The sequence below is a fragment of the Oncorhynchus clarkii genome, chromosome 27 (genome assembly GCF_045791955.1).
Source record: "Oncorhynchus clarkii lewisi isolate Uvic-CL-2024 chromosome 27, UVic_Ocla_1.0, whole genome shotgun sequence".
Classification (NCBI taxonomy): domain Eukaryota; kingdom Metazoa; phylum Chordata; class Actinopteri; order Salmoniformes; family Salmonidae; genus Oncorhynchus; species Oncorhynchus clarkii.
In genome coordinates, this window is record NC_092173.1 from 18,401,996 (window position 1) to 18,419,061 (window position 17,066).

A 17,066-nucleotide genomic window follows, 5' to 3' on the forward strand; every position below is an offset into this window, starting at 1 on the left:
CACATGCATTTTGTGTTCTCCCCAATTTTAAACAAAAATGTGTATTTGTCGAGATGACACATCTATTTACCAAAACGTCACACAAGAAGCCACCAATAGATCTGTCTATTTACTACTTTAAAAAAATGTGTCTCTGACCAAGATTTCATACATCTACTGAGCTGGGTTGTCTGCCCTCTTGTCTAGTGGGGAGAAAAAGAGGTCCTATGAGACAAAGACAGTACATATCTGGTCTCTATCACCTCAGTGTAGATGGATGTCTAATGCACACTGATCATCTTGCATTGTCTCTGTGTGGAACTCAAAATGAGGGTTTGTTCTTCTGTTTTCTCTTTTCTTGAACTGACAAGATTTATTCTGCACATTCTAGTGTTAAAGTCTGCTTCCCTTGCTGTGTGGTATCTGTTGCTCTTTACAAAATAACAATCTAATTATTTTTGGTCAGAGTATGCTTTTGTATTAAAATTAATAAAGAAAACTAGCAAATAACACTTGGCTTGGATTCTTATTAACTACTTATTTACATATAAGATTGAGAGGATGTTAGCTATCCAGCTTGTTAGACATGTAATTAGATGCAATGATATTATCATGCATTTCAAGTGTAAAGACTGGATGTTTATTTTTGGTATCCTACCTGTGGACCTGTCACACAAGTGTTGCAGTACATAGTTCTATGAATTATGTCCCGTCATCAATAGAGATCAAGTTCTGATAACATTCTGGAATCTGAATATCCACTGTAAACATGCGTCAATGACACCATCGGCAGAGGCTGGGTAATGATGTGTAGTCAAAAATAGTGAATGTTCGTAGCTACTTGTTAAGTAACATTAGAGTAGGTTATCAGTGGGTGTTTGCAAGAATCAATTTTTTTAAAGTAGGGCTGTGATCAAGGACGTGCGCGCGCGTCGCTGTCAGTTTGTAAACGCAAGCGCGTCCCCGACTCTGAAGGCGAATGCGGCAGGAAAAAACAAGGATTGCAGGAGAGAAAAGTCGGCATACTCTAACCTCGAGATCATACGTCCCTTATTTTGGAATGAAAAACACGTCCTCTTGGCTTGTATAACTGTCCGAACTAGCTAAGGATATTCAGGAAAAACTATAGGGTAAGTTGTTTTGCATCAGATATTGAGTATCGAAGAAACGCTAAGTGGGGAAAAGGACGATGTGGCTGTAATTTTTGCGCCTCCTTTCAATGTCTCAAAATGGCGGACAGGCAGCTTGGAGCAGCAGGTAGCTGGCCATCAGAGTTGTAAATGTCTGTGCTAACCAACTAGTGGCACTGGTCGATTTGCTTCTAAGTAACTGTTGTTAACTTGATTTAAGTTACTATTTGATGAGGACTTGCACCTATTTTTCAAGTGTTATTGATCCGATAATTTGATATCAACTTTCTAGCTTGCCAGCCAGCAGCTAACGTTCACCAGTGGAGATCATTTTGACGTTAGCGAGCTAGGCTAACCGGCTGGCTAGCGGGCTTGCCAAACTCATCAATTGTGTGTGTGGGTCGCGAGTTGCCTCGCATCAAGTCTGTGCATAAACATTTATAGTTGTAACTATATATAGTTAAGTAACTTTTTTAACGTTTATGTTGAGTGCATTGCCAATTGCTTCATTCAATTGAATCCGTTGCTTTTTCAACTCGCATTCGAATGGCTAGCTAGCGTTGCGATCATATGTAGGTCATGATTTGGGTGACAGTTATTTCACATACCAGCTACAAATGTATACCAGCTAATGTGTTGTCGAGCATATCTACTTGGTATACAGTTATCTGCTTGAACAAGCTAGATAACTTTAGCAAGGTAACGTTACCCACGATGTATAGAATGTTCAATAATGGAAAAGGGCGTATGCACTCAGTTGTATCATTATTTTGAAAGCTATTTAGGAGGTAGGCAGCTACGTGTAAATATATTATTTAGGTCGTATCGGCCGATTGTCATGTTAAACATTTGATGTGGTCTGATATTTTGACACCTTTGTTTTAACTACGCTAGTTACCAAATTAGTTGTGTTTCCTGTAGCCACTGACTACGCTACTCCCTCCATCCATCACGTTACATCCAGTGAGCTGGACAACTTCGATCGTTTTGTGATCTGTCATCAAGGCTCTAGACCGGTAACGTAAATCATTATCATTACAGTTGGCCCTGTTTTACGAATGATCTAAGTTGAATGAATTCATGCAGTTTATAGAAATAAGTGTGGAACACATCGGTGGAAAAAACAAGAGTTGGAGGAAAACTACAATTTGCTTTGACCAATAGCTTTAACATAGCTTGAAACCTATCTTAATATTTTTATATTTTATTTTGCGATTGAGGATCGACTATAGTTTCAGTTTGATCACGTGGGTTGAAAGGCAGCGGTATCCTCCATTCGGTTAGAAAAGACGCCACCCCTCCTACTGCAGAATGGATCCTTCAGCCTGCGTCTCCTTCCGCTGAAACTGACAAGTCACTCTCCTCCCCACCTTGTTGATGGTACCCCTATCGTGTTTGAAGCAGGATCCGTTGCTATGCAGTCCTCCCCGAATGTATAATTTCATCCTGGCCAGATCAGAGCTTGGCTACACCTGTAAGGATTGCTGCAGCAGCTGATGCAACCGAAATTATGGGATTGTTTTAGGAGTGGAGCTTCAATTGATAACTTGGTAGCTATATTTTTCTCCTTTACAGTTGTAGCTAATGTGATTCTATGGTTTTTATGTCTATGCTGATGGACCCTACTTGATTGAATAGGCAGTCACTTGATGTAAGCATTTAGATGTTGAATTTTTTTTCATGAATTGGTCGTTTTGGGATATTTTAATAGGTTACTTGTTTGTGGTTGCAGGCTTGACAAATTTCCAGACTCATTTAGAAAATAAAGCATATTTTTTAAATCCTGAGAACATAAACACATGTGCGCCCTCATGTATCTATTGTTGTGCCAAATAGCTAATCGGTAATCATGGTGTTTGTAATTCTCATAATGGCCTCAATACACACCGTGTGATATTTGACTGTTATACAAGAGGTGGGACTATGTTAACCTGACTGATTTGTTTAGTATACCTTTCAGTGTTTTGAGTGGTACCTGACCCATGGCGACATTGAAAATGTGTTTTCAGGTTCAAATTTTATTAGTCACATGCGCCGAATACAATAGGTGTAGACCTTACAGTGAACTGATTACTTAAGAGTCCCTAACCAACAATGTAGTTTAAAAAAATACTAAAGATTAAGAAATAAAAGTAACAAGTAATTAAAGAGCAGCAGTAAAACAACAATGGAGAGACTATATAGAGGGGGTACCGGTTAGTTGTGGTAATATGTACATGTCGGTAGAGTTATTAAAGTGACTATGCATAGATGCCAAAATAGCATCTATACACAGAGGAGGATGTTTGATTCCTCTCTCTGAGGAGGGGGAGGGAGGATGAGAGCGAGAGAGGGTGTGTCTTTTTTGTGAATGCAGAGTGCCTCACTAACACAGTCAGCACCAGATGCCCATGTTACCCTGTTTTGAGGTCTAGCCCAGAGGTCACAGTAGGACAGTGGCTGACCTTCAGCACAGGAGGACTGGTCTAACACACACACTGCTAATAATGACATGCCAGCCCAGCAGCCCCCCTCCTGTCTCTGGGTCTGCAACAGCCAGGTTGGGTTCACCTTCACATGACAGCTTAGTGCCACTGCTCATTAATGGGTTTTGGATTGGAAATCAACAATTCCCAGCATATTATGTGAGGACTTGGAAATCACTGCACTATTACTTATAAAACAGTCAAATAAACACTATTATTGCACTGACCCATCACCGCTTTACAAAAAGAGGTCAATTTCAACCAATCACTGCACATTTACCTCATATGGTTAAATCAAGCCACCTGTCACTCCAAAATTTCCCCTCAACAGTCATTTTCGCTACAAATTGGACAAAATCATTGCATATTGCCATACAAAATGTCAGAATTGCTTCAGCAAAATTTAGCAGTTTGCCTGCAAATATTACACAAAATCCACACTAAATAATGGCGAGACTTGGAAATATGATGCCAGTATGCGTAATATTTATTCCGTCAGCTCATGCCATTGTGATATTTAAAACCGCTTGATTTCTGAATCCTGTCAATGCATAACTAACTAGTCAAGGATCAAGACACTATCCATGATTTGCACAGTGCACTGTATAGCCTACATGGAGCATTTGGAAATATGCTGAAAACCCTTAATTTGATCTTTGTTCTGATCAGTTTAATGTTGGCCTATGTGCAGTCAACTTGGATTTGTTAAGTAGGCTTGTCTTATGTCTGTTTGTTGCTTTAAAGCGCCTTAAGATTCTTTATGTAATCAATAGCGCTATAAAAGTTAAATTTATCTTCTGTCAGTGGTTTAGCTAGCACTCAATGATATGTTGCTCTGGCCTGTAGCAGCTCTTCTCCTCTGACTCTCCCAGAGTCCTGTCTACCACAGACCTCCGTGTTGTTACTGAGCACTCCCTCAGCGTATGTGTACTCTGATCTGCTAATCATGACTCTTCTATCAGGGGACTCTGACTGCAGTGATGATGGCCAGACCCATGTTTTATTGGCCTCTCTTTGCTTCTCGGCAGCGGCGGTGCACATTGTCACTGCACTCAGTCATGGTTCCTGCCATCTGTCTCAATTGGCTTGCTTAAATATACATGGAAGGAGGAGGAGCCAAGATTGAATGGACTTCTTCCACCACTCTGTCTAGGATGTGGATAGTCAACAAAGCTAAGATATGTTCAGTTTGAATGTGTTAGGTTTAAGAATTAATGCTTTATGTGACTAAATAGCAGCAGCCGTCCATTTTATCCCTGGTTGCTTTAGGCTTCTCTCATCACATAGCTTGGATAACAGCAATTGCAGCCAGCACAAGTGATGACTTCTGGAAGACTGCAGTTTGTGCCAGATGTTCAATCCCCTGTCATTATCAATTAGTGATAAAGCTCTTCAAATAATTTCTGCAGGAGTGCCCTGCCTGTCTAGAAGAGACCTACTGTGCACAAGCTGGTCATTATTTATAGAATAACTAGCTCTGACAATTCCATCTTTATTTATGTATGTAGCCTGTGTTAGAGGTTCTGGCTGTTCCAGCTTTTATTTTAGAGATTTAATGCTGGTGTTGTGCCGTGGCCGCTTGCCTCTGTGTTTGTATGCGCCTGCATGCAGACCTGGAGAGTTTCAGTGTATTTTGGTTGCAGGCAGATATGGGAGTGGTTAGTCAATGCTGAACTCTGTCTAACCAGAGCTCTGTGGTAAACCAGCATGCTAGCTGACCTAAAATAACTCCTCAATTGGTGGTTTGATGAGTGTTTTTCCAATGTGCAAGTGAACTGAGGACTGACAACCCCGAGCTACTAGCATAGTGTTGTGCCTGAAAATCAAATTTATTTATATAGCCCTTCTTACATCAGCTGATATCTCAAAGTGCTGTACAGAAACCCAGCCTAAAACAGCAAGCAATGCAGGTGTAGAAGCACGGTGGCTAGGAAAAACTCCCTAGAAAGGCCAAAACCTAGGAAGAAACCTAGAGAGGAACCAGGCTAGAGGGGTGGCCAGAGGCTGTGCCGGGTGGAGATTATAACAGAACATGGCCAAGATGTTCAAATGTTCATAAATGACCAGCACGGTCAAATAATAATAATCACAGGCAGAACAGTTGAAACTGGAGCAGCAGCACGGCCAGGTGGACTGGGGACAGCAAGGAGTCCTGGGGCATGGTCCTAGGGCTCAGGTCCTCCGACAGAGAGAGAGAGAGAGAAAGAGAGAATTAGAGAGAGCATACTTAAATTCACACAGGACACCGGATAGGACAGGAGAAGTACTCCAGATATAATAAACTACTGCAGCATAAATACTGGAGGCTGAGATGTGACCACAGGAGGGAGCTGTAGGCATCTAGTCAGACCACGGTGTCCTGAAATGTATCGTGGAAACTGGTGATTGATTTTAAAGTCTTAAGTATTATTACCAGTTACACTTTAAAGCCTTGTTTGATGTCAGTACCTGCTTTTGTCGGGTCCGTTAGGTAGTTGTAGTTATCAGGGACATGTTACATGTACATTATTGTCAGTAGCTTTTTTTTTTTACAAGGAGCACGTAGACTTTAAATTTATTTAAAAAAAATTTTTTAGGGGGGAGCACACCAAAGCCCTATTCACACCGGACTAGTATTAGAATGTTGCCTATGTAATTAAAACCCTAGAATGTCCGTTATTCCAGAGGACGATTCGACAGGATTAATATTTTTCTTAACCGCCCCCTGTAATTCTTTAATATTTTTTTTCAATAAATTGACTTATTACGGAAGCCTGGAGGTATTTTTTTTTCTAGGCGTGAGAAGATATTTCAACTCCAGGTGATAACAGGGCTACACTGATAACTCGAGCTTGGTTCCTAAGTTTCTAAACCATAGTCGCCATAATATTTGAATTGAGGAAGTGTGATCCAAAGTATGTTCTAAATGCCCCTCAGTCTTCAGATGTGAGCTAAACAGTGCACTTGCTCTTGATGTGTTTTAAGGCTATGGATGAGGAAAAAGTGAACTTACCATTTCTAAACGTTTAGGTCAGTTGTATGCTGCTTTGCAATCTATTAACCGCAAGGGTTGCATTAAATAAGCTCAATATTTTTTACTGATGCATTTGTCAATATTCAATTAATACGCACAAATTTATAAGCATTTCACTGTGTGAGTGTGTACATGTAGGCCCTTCAAATATAGGCTATGCGCACGCAGCACTTCATTCAATTTAACGAATCAGTTTTTTTTGTTGCTCAAATCGTGAAATGTAGGTGCGCATTGAAAAATACATACATTTTCAAAGCCATTTGGATTGATACAGGAGTCGATGATGACGTTGAGTGGCAAAGAACAACAAAGGAATCCTGCTGTTGTGATTTGGATTTGGGAATCTGGGAAAGGAAATGCAGTGATATTGGACTTCTAAATCCCTATTGCTGTATTTGTGTGACAGTCTGATAGTGCTGCTAAGTGTGTTATTCCACCCTCTGTTTTTATCATTTCATAGTAGTGTAGCACTGAAGCATTTACTATTCCTTTGTTCATGGCCTTGTTCAGTCAGAATTCAGAAAGGCATTGACTAAAATGCAATATCAGTATACATTACTATTGTAAGGTTTAAGAAATACAGGTTATCTGTTGGGTTCTGTTAGCCTGTTGAATCATGCTTACCTCTCTATAGACTTTGATCTTTGATATGCTGATGTAGGCCTACAGCTAATCTACTTGGTTATTTTATTCTGCAAATTATAATCGAATGTGTCGACTAGCCTACTAGTCTTAGTTGATTGTAGATCAAGTTATTGTAAATTCACTTAGCCGGCTATTAGAACTAGCTTCACAGACTGCATTTTTATAACATTTGCATGACAATACCCAGATGTTTTCAAACTTTTTTGTTTCATGGTTCCAGTGGAGTGTTGACCTGTGAATTGATCCATTCTTAAAATATTGAGTCCTGCTTACTGTGCCATACCTGACAGGGTTCTATGCTGACTGAATTAATAATATTTGAGATATTAAAACTAGAATCCCACATTTTTCTAGGTGCACTGGTACTCCTCAATAAAAATTCCAGGTTTCACATCAAAATATTTAGGCGCATTTGCAAGTGAAGTGGTCGCACTGTAGAGCCCTTCCTGACCACAGAGAAATATGGATAGTTGGAGAACTCTGACCACGACGCACACAATCTCATCACCTTGGGTATGATAATCAAGATTATTGGCATGGTCTGCTGCTGTTTCACAGTTGACCTTTCTCATTCAACTGATAAAATAGCATCCTTATGACTCAGAGCACCAGCCTTCAGGGCAGACTATGCCAACATTCAGAGCAGTCTATGCCAACTTGCCAACCCACAGGGCACAGCCATGCCAGCTATGGATAGCTGGTTTCCTTATTCAGTTGCCGCGGGTACACAAAGACTAGAGAATTAACAGAAATCTGCATTTTCAAAACACAGACACACTTTTTATTATCTTTTTTTGTTGCTGTGTTTTGTAGCTTCCATAGTGATCAGTGGCGTGAGAAGTGCAACGCTATTTGGCAGACACACGTACTTTGGCTTACAATTAAAAAATCATGTTTTTTCTGTTCAAAAATATATTTCTGTTTATCATAGAATGTAGCCAAATACATTTCCTAATGTTTTGTTTGAGGTTAATCTTGCATTTTACTAGAGTTAGACAGATTATGATTTTTAACGCCGATACCGATTATAGGAGGACCAATGAAAGCCGATACCGATTAATCAGCCGATTTTTGTGTGTGTGTGTAATAATGACAATTACAACAATACTGAATGAACACTTATTTTAACCTAACGATACATAAATCAAATATATTTTGTCTCAAAATAAATGATGGAACATGTTCATTTTGGGTTAAATAATGCAACAAAAACAGTGTTGGGGAAGTGCAAGATGTGCCATGTAAAAAAGCTAACGTTTAAGTTCCTTGCTCAGAACATGATACCATATGAAAGCTGGAACCATCCTTTTAACATGAGTCTTCAATATTCCCAGTTAAGAAGTTTTAGGTTGTAGTTATTATAGGACTGTTTTTCTTCATACCATTTGTATTTTATATACATTTGACTATTGGATGTTCTTATAGACACTATAGTATTGCCAGCCTAATCTCGGGAGTTGATAGGCTTGAAGTCATTAACAGCGCCGTGCTTCAAGAATTGCGAAAAGCTGCTGGCAAACGCAGGAAAGTGCAGTTTGAATGAATGCTTACGAGCCTGCTGCTGCCTACCACCGCTCAGTCAGACTGCTATATCAAATCATAGACTTAATTATAATAAACACACAGAAATACGAGCCTTGGGTCATTAATCCTGGAAACTATCATTTTGGAAACAAAACGTTTATTCTTTCAGTAAAATACGGAACCGTTCCGTATTTTATCGAACGGGTGGCAACCCTAAGTCTAAATATTTCTGTTACATTGCACAGCCTTCAATGTTATGTCATAATTATGTAAAATTCTGGCAAATTAATTACGGTCTTTCTCAGGAAGAAATGGTCTTCACACAGTTCGCAACGAGCCAGGTGACCCAACTGCTGCATATACCCTGACTCTGCTGGCACTGAACACAAGAGAACTGACACAATTTCAGGCACCGCATTGATTATGTGCAACGCAGGACAAGCTAGTTAAACTAGTAATATCATCAACCATGTGTAGTTAACTAGTGATTATGTTAAGATTGATTGTTTATTATAAGGTAAGTTTAATGCTAGCTAGCAACTTACCATGGCTCCTTGCTGCACTCGCATAACAGGCAGCCACGCAGTCTGCTCGTGGATTGCGATGAAATCGGCCATAATCGGCGTCCAAAAATGCTGATTACCGATTGTTTTGAAAACTTGAAATCGGCTCTAATTAATCGGCCATGCTGATTAATCGGTCGACCTCTACATTTTACCAGAGAGAAGTAGCTACACATCAGTCAGAGCACTGTCTAATAGAAAGCTTCTTCGTGAATGCGGGAATGATGACGAGAGCAAAGATTCTCTTCCGAGTGGAGAAGCGCAACTAAAGCACAACATTTTTCTGAAGCAAGCTGAAATTACAAGAACCATTTTAGAAGATGCGTTTACAAAACGCAGCTAGATATTTCTTATGCGTTTTATTTTTTTTAGAGGTCGACCGATTAATCGGAATGGCCGATTAATTGTGGCCGATTTCAAGTTTTCATAACAATCGGAAATCCGTAATTTTGGACACCGATTTTTAAGTTATATATATTTTTTTAAACACCTTTATTTAATCTTTATTTAACTAGGCAAGTCAGTTAAGAACACATTCTTACTTTCAATGACGGCCTAGGAACGGTGGGTTAACTGCCTTGTTCAGGGGTAGAATGACAGATTTTTACCTTGTCAGCTCAGTTATTCAATCTTGTAACCTTATGGTTAACTAGTCCAACGCTCCAACCACCTGCCTCTTGTTGCACTCCACGAGGAGACTGCCTGTTACGCGAATGCAGTAAGCCAAGGTAAGTTGCTAGCTAGCATTAAAGTTATCTTATAAAAAACAATCAATCATAATCACTAGTTATAACTACACATGGTTGATGATATTACTAGTTTATCTAGCGTGTCTTGCGTTGCATATTTAAAAAATTTATTTAACCTTTATTTAACCATGAAGGGCTCATTGAGATTAAAATCTATTTTTCAAGAGCGCCCTGGCAAAAAGAGGCAGCACCAAGTCATTGCAAAAATATTAGACAGACAACATGAAAAACTACAAGTAATCTAGTAAAAACCATTTAATTCACCAGAGTATAAAACAGCAAATTAAAAACATTGACAGGTCAGGGAATCAGCCTCAATCTTTCATCAGTGATTTAAAAATACCAATCGGGACAAGTTCTTCCAGTTTAAAAGTATTTTAATAATCAGAACATGAAAATTAATAATAATTTTTATAACGCGAAAAAGGACTGTCGTTGCTCCAACGTGTACCTAACCTTAAACACCAATGCCTTTCTTAAAATCAATACACAGAAGTATATATTTTTAAACCTGCATATTTAGCTAAAATAAATCCAGGTTTGCAGGCAATATTAACCAGGTGAAATTGTGTCACTTCTCTTGCGTTCATTGCACGCAGAGTCAGGGTATATGCAACAGTTTGGGCCGCCTGGCTCATTGCGAACCAATTTGTCCGAATTTTACGTAATTATGACATAACATTGAAGGTTGTGCAATGTAACAGGAATATTTAGACTTATGGATGCCACCCGTTAGATAAAATACGGAACGTTTCCGTATTTCACTGAAAGAATAAAAGTCTTGTTTTCGAGATGATAGTTTCCGGATTCGACCATATTAATGACCTAAGGCTCGCATATCTGTGTGTTATTATGTTATAATTAAGTCTATGATTTGATATAGCAGTCTGACTGAGCGATGGTAGGCACCAGCAGGCTCATAAGCATTCATTCAAACAGCACTTTCGTGTGTTTTGCCAGCAGCTCTGCTGTTTATGACTTCAAGCCTATCAACTCCCGAGATTTGGCTGGTGTAACGATGTGATGTGAAATGGCTAGCTAGTTAGCGGGGTGCGCGCTAATAGCGTTTCAAACGTCACTCGCTCTGAGACTTGGAGTAGTTGTTCCCCTTGCTCTGCATGGGTAACGCTGCTTCCAGGGTGGCTGTTGTTCTATTCCTGGTTCGAGCCCAGGTAGGAGCGAGGAGAGGTACGGAAGCTATACTGTTACACTGGCAATACTAAAGTGCCTATAAGAACATCCAATAGTCAAAGGTATATGAAATACAAATGGTATAGAGAGAAATAGTCCAATAATTCCTACAATAACTACAACCTAAAACTTCTTACCTGGGAATATTGAAGACTCATGTTAAAAGGAACCGCCAGCTTTCGTATGTTCTCAAGTTCTGAGCAAGGAACTGAAACGTTAGCTTTCTAACATGGCACATATTGCACTTTTACTTTCTTCTCCAACACTTTGTTTTTGCATTTTTTAAACCAAATTGAACATGTTTCATAATTTGAGGCTAAATCGATTTTTATTGATGTATTATATTAAGTTAATTCAGTATTGTTGTAATTGTCATTATTACAAATAAATGTAAAAAATTGTCTGATTAATCGGTATCGGCTTTATTTGTCCTCCAATAATCGGTATCTGCGTTAAATTCATAATCGGTCGACCTGTAATTTAAAAAAATATATTTTTCTGTATTTAAAGTGTGGATTTCTTCGTTCCTGTGACTCCTGTACCCACACACATACACTCTAACCATCAGGTAAATAGGTGCATCTTGTGGCAAGGCAATCACCTCTTAAATCGTGGTGTGATGTCATTACATTTTCTCCCAAGCCAATTGCATCGATTGTGTTATGGTTCCAACAGTGTACTTACTACTGATGAAACACCGAAATGAGAATGATAACGCGCAATGTCTAGCACGATCACAAATTACACACACAGAAACCTGCTATTAAGAGTAAAAAATATATTTTATGGAAAATCAACATGTTGGATTGCACTACAGTCATTTAGCAAAGGCTCTTATCCAGAGTAAATGTACAGCTTTCATGTTGCCAGCCATGAACTCTTTGCCCATGCCTGGAGTGTATGACAAATATAAGCAACGAATGCAGTGTTTTATCTGCAACATTGTGAACGATTCACCTCACTGATTAAACCCTTGAGATCTTTCCCCTGCAGTCAGTGTATGACAGGGTGATTACTGCTTGCACGGTGTTGACATCAGTGTTCATAGGTCAGGTGGTGCCCAGGGCAATTCACATTCGCAGCATAGTCCATGCCAAAGACCCACGTCTCGTTCCTCTAGCTATCTGCTGCTGATAACCAGTTTTGACTGCTCTGCTACATAAGTGTCCAGTCCACCAACCGCTGATAAAGAACCACCGTTTCCATTCATTACATTCCTTATTGGGTTTTGTGTAGAATCTATTGACTAGGCCACCTTTTGCTTTTATCAACTTTTTTCTAGATTTGATGTTGGTTCTTCTCTTGCTGCGCTCTCATGGTTCCCTTTCTCTTGCAAAAAAAATAAGCCTACTTCTGTGTGCAAATGGCAACAGGTGGAAATTCGCCAGCCTTAGGATCACCTAGGCTACATGTTGACTGATTTTAAAGGAATTCATTGGCTGTTCCTCCTACATCTTTTAGGGTGTGTTCCAGTTACCATGGTGCTATATTCCTTTAGGTCACCCTTCCTTGGTGCTATGTTGAAGCGAAGGCTGGAATTGATCTTCTTTTCCAATGGTCTCCTCGCTTTCCTCTGTCGTTGTTGAGAAGGAGATGAGGAGCAGGGACATGAGGAGAAGAAGCCCTGGAATCAAGGAAAATATTTCCCCTTAGCTTTTAACAGCTGTGTTTTGTTCACCGGTCTGGGCGAGATGATGTGATCCTTCTCCCAGTAGACTAAGAGGCTTACCGTGGCTAATGGCAGTGGCTGGCAACTCAGGTTAATCCCAAGTACCATCAACTGGCTCCTGAGTGGACAGTATGTTTTCCTGTAGGATGATCCTTGAGAAGCACTCAAGCCCTCTTAAATTGATTTTGTATGAAGTGAGGTCGTAGATGAGATGTTTTGAAATCATGAGACCAAAAAAGGCCACTGATTTGATTATTTTATTAATTCAATTATTTGAGCTCTGTTGTTTTGAAGCCCTTGTCATTCGATTTCATATGAATTGTTATCAGCCATTTCTGAGGGAACCGGGAGAAGTGAAATTAGTTTGGTCTGCCTGGAGATTTGAGTGCACTGTCGGCCGTTACTCTGTCCTGCATTTTACTGTTCTGTTGGACAGGCGTTGGGAGGGGAACTGTGGGTTGCCGGAATCTGGGTCATCTCTCTACTTTACATGTGGTAGGAACTCCATACAGGGGGATTTATTTTTATTTTCTTATTTAACCTTTATTTAACTAGCCAAGTCAGTTAAGAACAAAGGGTCTGAGGCCTCTAGCTAGCAATGAAATGCAGGGCCTAAGACTGCTGCGCCACTCGGGAGCCCAAGGGCTCCAGACTAAACTGTCACCGTGACATGACCAGGCTGCCTGATAGGGCTGGAGTAGTGGGGTGTTGGTGGTGGGAATGTAGTAGAGTGGTTGCTGGGAGAGTTGAACAGGTGAAACACCTGATGAAAATGAGGAAGGTTTTTAACTCTTGTTGGCTATCACATGATATAATTAAGCAATAAGGCCTGAGTGAAGTATGGTGTATATGGCCAATATACCATGGCTAATGGCTGTTCTTATGCACGAAGTAATGCGGAGTGCCTGGATACAGCCCTTAGCCGTGGTATATTGGCCATATACCACAAACCCCCGAGGTGCCTTATTGCTATTATAAAATGGTTACCAACATAATTAGAGCAGTAAAAATAAATGTTTTGTCATACCCGTGGTATACGGTTTGATTTACCACGGCTGTCAGCCAATCAGCATTCAGGGCTCGAACCACCCAGTTTATTGAAGAACAGGTCAATCAATATATTCTATTGATGCAACAGAGGTCAGCTGCATTATTGAGACCTTTCCTTATCTTTCTGGCTCTCAGTAGTGTTACAGTGTTACAGTGGCTTTAGACACAGCTGCTCTTTACTGTCATATGAATGTTCTCGTCCCTATCTGCCCTCTGCCTGTTCTTCTATCAGGTGTTTGTCATGCATACATAATACTGACCTCTCGCTCGCTCTCTTTCTGTCGCTCTACTTTCTCTCTCCCCTCGCTCATATTCTCCCCTCTCTCTCTCTTCCTAGATGCAGTTTAGAACTGACTGGTAACCCTTCTGCAGGCGTTCCTCTCGTCTCATTTTTGGAGCCAGAGCTTTTGGGGGGCAGAGTCCTGCGTTAGTGGCAGAGCCTCCATCCCCCAGTTAGCCGGAGTCGTCATTGTACATCGGAACACCATCGCTGTCGAAGTGTGTTGGTTGGATTGAACTGAACTGATCTTCTGACCGGGGAAACCGCAGCAGCTGCAAGCCAAGCCCTCTGCTTGACCACCCCTGGCCCCGCCTACACCTCCCTGCTGCCACCATGGTTCTGTCACAACGGCAACGAGACGAACTGTGAGTAACGCACACATACAACCCACAATTTTGTTGCAATAACTAGCTGAACTGCTGTTTCTTTGATATTCACCACCAGACATTCTCTAGTCCAGTCCTGTATAACACAGCCATGTGGCATCAGCATTACCTGTGACAGTCAGGGTCTGTGGCTGGTGAATCATAATTATGTGGGCTAGAAGCCACATGAGCTCAATACATGCATCTGTGTTCAGCAAAAGTGTGGAAAGCAGGTGACCACAGAAAATTGTGTTTCTTCCTAGCCCCCCTGCAAAGTGCAAACCTTGTTAGCCATTCCATCCATTCCAGAGACACAAAGCAACATCTCTAGCTAGTTATTACCATTGTTCTCATTAGACAGACATGTATGCAGTAAGGAAAAATGCCCACTCTCTCACAGCACAAGATGTGCATTGATTATTTTAAACTGGCCGAATGGGGTGAATTATTATATATTTTTTAGGCCCATCTGGAAGAATCAATGATCTGAAGTTAGTTAGGGTGCCTGGGGGCCAGACACACTCCCATGAGGTCCCCATATATTGGTCTCCTCCTTCCTGTCTCCAGAATGTTATTGATCATTGTTCAGTTTGACCTCTAACTGTGACCCAAAAGATGGCATAAGGCAGAATCCTCACAAAGGGTGTGGATAACGACACAGCCTAATATTGCTAGTGCAGAGGTGATCTCTTTAACTTGTGGCCAAGGAAATGGGCTGATGTTTACAATGGCTTTTGTACTATGTGGAAGTCCAGATAGTCCCATGTGTGTTGTCCACAAATAGTCAGAAGCATTGATTTGTTGCGTTATACACACAGACATAATGTGTGCAGCTGTGCGTTAAGTCAGGGATAATGCATAGCAGGGGAGACACTGTTGTAGCCAGAGATGACAGGATAGGTGTGTGACCAACCCTGCGGTGTCTGTAGCCCTGCGGTGTCTATGAACCTGGAGGTTCTATGAAGTTGGTAATTAACCCCTGAAGCGGGGGATAAGAGGGTTAACACAGCCCTATGTCAGATCAGATACATGATGAGAAGTGTGTGATAAAGGTTACGATATGTGGAGAAGGTTACGATATGTGGAGAGGGTGTATCTGAGCTCTGTTTGGGTTAGGGGATTACACATCTATATGAGAGCAGAGGGGAGAGATGTGTCAAAGGTTATGCGTTTAATTCACACACAGGAGTCTCAGGGAGTCTCAATTCCTGCATTCACGAACCGGCTTTCTTTATTTTTGTTTCAAATATTTTTATTAAACACACACAAGAATGGTGTATAGGTAGGTATACAAGACAGGTATACAATTCTTATCTAAACATAAAAGAGCATACAAGAACAACAAGACCCAGAGTTCTGGGTGCAGAACAAATAATACAAAACACGACATACAAAACAAGGACACGTAGAAAGAAAGAGGGAAGATGTCGCCCCCTATCCCCAACTGGTCGGGTGGCAGGGCCATCACATGCTGCCCAAAGGTAGATTAAAATATTACAATTGAGAGTGCGTTAATAAGTACAAATTCACAGCGCCGACTCGTCCAAGTAGGAGAGGAAAGGCTGCCAGATTTGATCAAATGTTGATCATTTATTGTTCAGAATATATCTAATTCTTTCTAAGTGTACAGTGTTTGCCAATTCACTGAGCCATAATTTGGTAGAGGGCGCTTCCCTCCTCTTCCAAAACAACAATATTAGTTTTTTTGCCGAGATGAGACCGTACGAGATTAGTTGTTTTTGGGGGTTGGTTAATCCGTTTAGGGACTCAGATACTCCCAGGATTATCAGAAGCGGGTCTGGATCTATTGAAGTCTCCAAAACTTCAGAGAGGATCCCAAAAATTCCACTCCAATAACCATGCAAGCTAGAGCATAGGGCAAAGCAGTGGAGTAGTGTACCCTCCGTAGCCTGACATTTATCACATGTAGGGGATGTGTCAGGAAATATCCTATGCAGTTTAGTTTTGGAATAGTGTAATCTGTGTAATACCTTGAATTGTATGAGACGATGTCTGGAATTAATGGAGCATGTGTAGATATACTCCAAGCTCTCTTCCCAGTCTGCCACCGAGATGTCAGTCCCTAGTTCTTCCTCCCATTTCAAGAGATATGACGGCAAGGTCCACGTTGGGTAACCTCTGAGAATACATAATATTGAAGAGGCGCCTGAGATTGAAGAATGAGTTTATGTTAGGGATAAAGCCGGTCTGATCCGAATGGACCAATTTGCCAATTAAAGTGCTAAGCCTGTTAGCCAGAGTTTTTGCTAAAATCTTTTGGTCTGTTTTAAGGAGAGATATTGGTCTGTATGACCCTACCTCTTCTGGATCTTTACCCTTCTTATGTATAACTGTAATGAACGCTTCGTCCAAAGTAGAAGGGAGAGCTCCATCCTCATTGGCCTGAACCAACATTTTGTGCAGATAGGGAGAGAGCATGTTG

General features: G+C 40.7%; 1 protein-coding gene across 3 annotated transcripts in view; it reads left to right on the forward strand.

Moving 5' to 3' along the window:
- The first annotated feature begins 755 nt into the window (after positions 1–755).
- Positions 756–17,066, forward strand: part of LOC139386356 (lissencephaly-1 homolog A-like) — a 73,659-nt gene continuing 57,348 nt past the window's right edge. Inside the window, exons 1-2 of one of the 3 annotated variants that reach the window (XM_071131893.1) lie at positions 756–1,109; positions 14,316–14,623. In XM_071131893.1, coding sequence (XP_070987994.1) covers positions 14,592–14,623 — 32 coding nt within the window. In that variant the 5' untranslated portion in view covers positions 756–1,109; positions 14,316–14,591. Of the gene's footprint in view, positions 1,110–1,221; positions 2,660–14,315; positions 14,624–17,066 lie in introns of those variants that run through there. The other 2 variants (XR_011629035.1, XM_071131894.1) reach the window with 2 other exon arrangements.